The 7,477-nt window shown below is 43.4% G+C and overlaps 1 protein-coding gene across 1 annotated transcript in view; it reads right to left on the bottom strand.

Annotated features, from left to right (window-relative positions):
* Window positions 1–6,372, bottom strand: part of map7b (microtubule-associated protein 7b) — a gene marked incomplete at its 5' end in the record, with an annotated part of 94,121 nt that extends 87,749 nt beyond the window's left edge. The window contains one exon of the mRNA XM_080452928.1: window positions 6,327–6,372. Within this exon, the coding sequence (XP_080309054.1) occupies window positions 6,327–6,372 (46 nt within the window). The remainder of the gene's footprint in view (window positions 1–6,326) is intronic.
* Window positions 6,373–7,477: the final 1,105 nt, after the last annotated feature.

Here is a 7,477-nt window from a genome sequence, read left to right as displayed (position 1 = left end):
AGCCTGGAATCGAACCTGGGGCAACCAGGGCCTCTGGTTCCCTAGGCGGGCTCACTAACCACTCAGCTATGGCCGCCCCGAATGGTACTAGGTGTCACATGGACGGACCACATCAGAGAGGTGGTCCTCTACAGCAGGGGTTTTCAACCGGTGGTCCGCGGACCGTATTGCAGGTGGTCCCTGGCCAAAAGAAACCCGCCCCAAAAAATATGTTTTTTTAATGTATTTATTTTTAACTTTTAATAACTTTTCTTACTGTATGGTGTGTGTGTGTGATATGAAATGTGAGCTTACCATAATCACAGTAATCCTTAATCATATTCAAACTAAATCACTGTATTTTATTAGATATTATATTGATATTATAGCTATTTTCTCCAGCTCCCTGTGGTGCATGAACCCCCCACCACTATGGTGTGGGGTGGGTCTATGATGGACCCGCCACGCACAATAGTGGTGGTCCTCAGGTTGCTCTTTGTCAGGATGGTGGTCCCTGGGTCAAAACCAGTTGAAAATACCCCCTATAGCTGAGGCAGAGATGAAGCAGGGACGCCCTGCTTCATCCTAAGCTATAAGCTCACAACGCTCCGTTGTGAGATTGTCTATCTTCGGTGAATGTTCCCCCCAGAATAGGGATGCTAAGGTAACCCTGAGGACCCCCATAGTGGCCCCGGACCCCCTGTTGAAGACCCCTGCTCTACAGGGACCTACCTACGGGGTCAGAGAGAGAGAAGGATGAGGCTGGCAGGGCTACTGGGTCAGACACCTGAGCGCCGCGCTATGAGCTTGTAGATCTGCTATTTGTTTTAAATCGTGACAATGTGTGCAAATCATTGAATATATATATTTTTTTAAAGCGAAAATTTGTAACTAAAATATTTGCTTCTGGGGGGGTCCCTGGAACAACATATTTTTAGATGGGGGTGTGCATTGGCACTGCCCTCACGATTCAATTTGATTACGATTCACCAGGTAACGATTAGATTCTACGATGCATCACACTTTTCTATATTACTGCACAACATGGCAACTTTTTCATCAGTCAATACAAGCAGTCAGATATACTGAACAACATCATCTTCGAATGCTATCAATGCATTGAATGGGAGATTATCACGTTTTATCAGACCATTGAATAGGCGAGTAGGCGACGAGTAGGCGATATACTGACCTATTTGGGCGTAATCAGGAGCTACTGACCTACTTGGAGGCGGAGCAGTCCCCACAACATGATTTACCATTCTGTGCCTATCGGTACATAACTCCAACGGCGCTGAGTAGGCTCACCATTGAGAGGGTTCCAGTTCGCCTGAGACTGCGCTCCTCCGTCATGGTCCGAAACCAAAACCGAAACTGAACTATTTAAGTCATCTCCGTTGGTAGGTCAGTATGTCTTGATAACACCCAATGAATGGTCTGATAAATCACGGGTAGGTCAGTATGTCGCCTATTTCGCCCATTCAATGGTCTAATAAGAGGTGATAATGTCCCATTCAATGCATTGATAGCATCCGAATGGGGTGTCTGGCTGCTGCTCTGTGCAATCAGTAATATGATAAAATATTTAATAAATGTCCGCATCGCGATTCATCTATGAATCGATTATTTTTGACACTTCCTTCACATGAAAAAGTTTGAGAACCACGGAACCAGAAAGGATTTAGAAGATATTTGTTAATGGGTTAAATAATAGTGATTAGGCGATGATGATGTAATAATTGAGCCAGGTGTGGTGACACAGAGACAGGTGATATTCAGAGCATGGTGTAAGCTGCTGACAGCCTGCAGCACAACCAGCCATGTTTACACCCATCAAACATCATTATGTCACTCATGGAATGCTGTGAAACACACACACTGAAGAACCAACAATAGAAATACGCCTTTTTTTTCTCCGCCACACACACACACACACACACACACACACACACACACACACACACACACACACACACACACACACACACACACACACACACACACACACACACACACACACACACACACACATAAATGGTGCTTCTCCAACGCACTTTACAATGTGCAGTACAGTACATTTACCCATTCACACACACACGCACACACACACACACACACACACACACACACACACACACACACATAAATGGTGCTTCTCCAACGCACTTTACAATGTGCAGTACAGTACATTTACCCATTCACACACGCACTCTCACACACACACACACACACAGGCACACGCACAGCAGAGGAAACCATGTAGAGCACAAACCTGCTCTTCCGGAGCAACAATTAGCAATTGTCAAAATAAACAATGAACGTAGCATCTGTAACCAGCATCAGAGTTCTCTTATTCTGCCTGAACCCGACCCGACGTTTTCGGGCCGTGCTGGGCCCAAAATGTATGCTAATTAGCCCCCCCAAAAAAAGAATTTCAACGGCCCCTAGCGGCCTAACGGTAAGGCCGACGGAAATATCAGTGTATGAGTTGGATGCAGCTCAAAGTGAAATTTACTCAGGTATCTAGCTTGTCGCCGTCCGTCCTTCCTAGCCCGTGTTATTAAAGAAAAACAGGCGACAGTGGCCAAAACTCAATAGGCGAACGTGGCCGTTGTCAAGATGTTTTGGCCATTATCTCTGGAACTGAAGGTCCAATCTGCTCAGTTCAAAGCTCGTTGGATGCCTGACTTTGAGGACATTAAGCACATCAATGACACCTTTTCGGGTTTTCGGGCCTAAACGTATGGTAATTGTTCGGGCCGGGCCGAGCTTCGGGCCGACCCAGTTAGGGCCCAGTTAGGGCTGGGCCTTAATGTTCAGGCCCGTTGAGAACTCTAAGCAGCATTATACTAATCTAAATCAGGGGTCTTCAACGTTTTCAGGGCAAGGACCCCCTAGCTGAGAGAGAGATGAAGCAGGGACCCCCATTGTATAAAATTGTGTTTCAGATTAAACTTTTTTTTCGTTTACTTGGTCTTCTCTTTTTTCCCCTCTACTCCTATACCTCTTTGCCAAAAATAGCAGATCTACAAGCTCACAACGCCTCGCAGCGCGAGGCGTTGTGAGCTTGTAGATCCTGTTGACCCTGTTGAAGACCCCTGGTCTAAATGACATTCAGCAGTCATGGGTTCAGCGAGTGTCTCGCTCACGTGTGTCACACATCCACCTGTCACTCATGTCTGATGATGTCACCACAGACAGATCAAACTCAACTTTATTCAATTACAACAACAAAGCTCTCAACAACGTGTCGCATCACGTAGCACCTTGTAGATCTACTATTTTATGAGTAGCCCAAGTATAAAATAGGGCTTAATTGTATGTTAAATCATGCTGTTGTACAGTGTTGATTTTGTCGACTAAAACTATGACGAAAGATGTTCGTCGACTACCTTTTTACACTGACAAACACTAAATAAAAACTAAATAAAAACTAAGCTACGATGGCTAAAACTATGACTAAATATATTGACAATTTCGTCAACAAATAAAAACTAGATGAGAATATTAGTGAGGTTCTAGTGGAGAAGAGATCCAGTAGAACTAAAAGACAAGTCATTTTATGTTTGGTGTTGTCTGAAAATAGCAGATCTACAAGCTCACAACGCGTCGCGACATGTTGTGAGCTTGTAGATCGGCTATTTTCAGCATGCAACCAAGCGTAAAATCAGCCATTACGACGCCATCAAGGCACCACCAACATACATTTTAGTCGACTCAACTGTATTGTGTCTCACACACACACACACACACACACACACACACACACACACACACACACACACACACTTTACAATGTGCAGTACAGTACATTTACCCATTCACACACGCACTCTCTCACTCACACACACACACACACACACACACACACACACACACACACACACACAGCAGAGGAAGCCATGCAGAGCACAAACCTGCTCTTCCGGAGCAACAATTAGCAATTGTCAAAATAAACAATGAACGTAGCATCTGTAACCAGCATCAGAGTTCTCATATTCTGCCCGAACCCGACCCGACGTTTTCGGGCCGTGCTGGGCCCAAAATGTATGCTAATTAGCCCCCCCAAAAAAATATTTCAACGGCCCCTAGCGGCCTAACGGTAAGGCCGACGGAAATATCAGTGTATGTGTTGGATGCAGCTCAAAGTGAACTTTACTCAGGTATCTAGTTTGTCGCCGTCCGACCTTCCTAGCCCGTGTTATTAAAGAAAAACAGGCGACAATGGCCAAAACTCAATAGGCGAACGTGGCCGTTGTCAAGATGTTTTGGCCATTATCTCTGGAACTGAAGGTCCAATCTGCTCAGTTCAAAGCTTGTTGAATGCGTGACTTTGAGGACATTAAGCACATCAATGACACCTTTTTCGGGTTTTCGGGCCTAAACGTATGGTAATTGTTCGGGCCGGCCCAGTTAGGGCCCAGTTAGGGCTGGGCCTTAATGTTCAGGCCCGTTGAGAACTCTAAGCAGCATTATACTAATCTAAATCAGGGGTCTTCAACGTTTTCAGGGCAAGGACCCCCTAGCTGAGAGAGAGATGAAGCAGGGACCCCCATTGTATAAAATTGTGTTTCAGATTAAACTTTTTTTTTGTTTACTTGGTCTGCTCTTTTTTCCCCTCTACTCCTATACCTCTTTGCCAAAAATAGCAGATCTACAAGCTCACAACGCCTCGCAGCGCGAGGCGTTGTGAGCTTGTAGATCTGCTATTTTTGGCTAACGTTCTCCACAGAAAAGGGATGCTAGGGTTCAAATGGTAAAAAAAACAAAAAAAAAAGGATTTTACCCAAAGATTTGGCAGACCCCCTGCAGTAACTCTGAGGACCCCCTAGGGGTCCCGGACCCCCTGTTGAAGACCCCTGCTCTAAATGACATTCAGCAGTCATGGGTTCAGTGAGTGTCTCGCTCACGTGTGTCACACATCCACCTGTCACTCATGTCTGATGATGTCACCACAGACAGATCAAACTCAACTTCATTCAATTACAACAACAAAGCTCTCAACAACGTGTCGCATCACGTAGCACCTTGTAGATCTACTATTTTATGAATAGCCCAAGTATAAAATAGGGCTTAATTGTATGTTAAATCATGTTGTTGTACAGTGTTGATTTTGTCGACTAAAACTATGACGAAAAACTTTCGAAAAAAAACTTCTTTCACTGACGAAAACTAAATAAAAACTAAATATAAACTAAGCTATGATTTCGTCAACAAGTATAAACTAGACTAAATGTTAGTGAGGATCTAGTGGAGAAGAGATCCAGTAGAACTAAAAGACAAGTCATTTTATGTTTGGTTGCACTCGGGTGTTGTCCGAAAATAGCAGATCTACAAGCTCACAATGTGTCGTGCTGCGTCGCGTTGCGAGCTTGTAGATCTGCTATTTTCAGCATGCAACCAAGTGTGAAATCATCCATAATGACGCCATCAAGGCACCGCCAGAATACATTTTAGTCGACTAAATCAACTGTATTGTTGCGCGCGCGCGCGCACACACACACACACACACACACACACACACACACACACACACTTCTGATATTACTTGCACTTGTAACTGACAGGATAGTCTACAGATATGAAACCAAATGGACCCTTACATATATTTGATTTGGTAGGACTACCATTAGACGCGTGTACAACGTCAGAACCAAATGGACCTGAACCCCCAAGAGTTAAAACACACTGGATGTGACAGTCTGTGCACCTGTTCAAGTCGAACACAACTTGTATTTCTGATATTAGGCTACTTGTAAACTGTATAACTCACAGCTTAGAGAGTCTTACAAACAGTAAGGATTGAAACAAATATTATACACACACACACACACACACACACACACACACCACATGTCACCATTAATAAAGTGAAGAGCGTCGCAGGTTGTTAATAAACGCAGCAACAGGTGTCAGTCAGTCAGAAACACGAACATAACAGATAAAACCTGTTAGAAACACCATAAAACTACCTTATAAACAACATATAAACAACACTACACGCTGTTATAAACTACCATATAAACAACATATAAACAACACATACACGCTGTTATAAACTACCATATAAACAACATATAAACTACCATATAAACTACCATATAAACAACACATACACGCTGTTATAAACGGAGAACATGAGAGAAAATAAAACATTCAGAATAAACCGGCTTTATGACGTTAATCCTGTTCACATGACGCTACACTGTTCATTACACAACTACAAGCACACACACACTGAACTACACCATGAAGACACTTTAAGGTGGTGTAAGTGTTGTTAACAGGTGTTTAAAGGTGTTTAAAGGTGAATAAAGTGTGTTTTAAAGTGTTTAAAGTGTTCATACCTGGCTCTGGAGAGGAGGATGTGTCTCTGTCCTGCCGCTCCGCCATTTCTCTGTGTGTGTGTGTGTGTGTGTGTGTGTGTGTGTGTGTGAGTCCACTATGACGTCACTGACAGGGATTAGCAGCACGAGACCCAGCTGACACGCACCATGATGGAGTTAAAAGACACGCACGCGCTCACACACACGCTGCTCTACTCCACTGCGCCCCCCAGTGGACAGGTGGGTGGGTGGGGTGGTGATGATGATACGCGCACACACGCACATACACACACACACACACACACACACACACACACACACACACACACACACACACACACACACACACACACACACACACACACACACACGCACACATGCTGTCACTGTCAGTTGAATATAGCATGAAAATATGGATGACTGTGTAATAACTTTAACACCCATAGTCAAATAAATTGTTATTTTTTTAAATTATTATTACATATTTAATGTATTTAATGTGTTTAATTTGTTTAATTTGTTTCCATTGCTTAATATATGTAATTTATGTATTTATGCATTTTGTATTTATTTATTTATTTATTTATATTTCATAATATTATCTATAATATTATATCTGTACTACTAGAGTCAAACTAAATCTAATGCCTCAACTCCTACAATTCCAAGTGCTTGTCAGGGTGGGGGGTCCCCAGTTCAAATATGATTATTTTGGGGGGTGCCCAGTTGAAATATGATTATTCTGGGGGGTCCCCAGCTCAAATATGATTATTTTGGGGGGTCCCTAGTTCAAATATGATTATTTTGGGGGGTCCCCAGTTGAAATATGATTATTTTGGGGGGGTCCCCAGCTCAAATATGATTATTTTGGGGGGTCCCCAGCTCAAATATGATTATTTTGGGGGGTGCCCAGTTCAAATATGATTATTTTGGGGGGTGCCCAGTTCAAATATGATTATTTTGGGGGGGTCCCCAGTTCAAATATGATTATGTTGGGGAAGGGGTCCCCAGATCAAATATGATTATTTGGGGGGGTCCCCAGTTCAAATGTGATTATTTTGGGTGGTGCCCAGTTCAAATCTGATTATTTTGGGGGGTGCCCAGTTCAAATCTGATTATTTTGGGGGGTGCCCAGTTCAAATCTGATTATTTTGGGGGGGTCCCCAGTTGAA

Source organism: Gymnoscopelus braueri (genome assembly GCF_963280865.1).
Source record: "Gymnoscopelus braueri genome assembly, chromosome: 16".
NCBI lineage: Eukaryota > Metazoa > Chordata > Actinopteri > Myctophiformes > Myctophidae > Gymnoscopelus > Gymnoscopelus braueri.
This window is presented reverse-complemented; position numbering and strand designations above follow the sequence as displayed.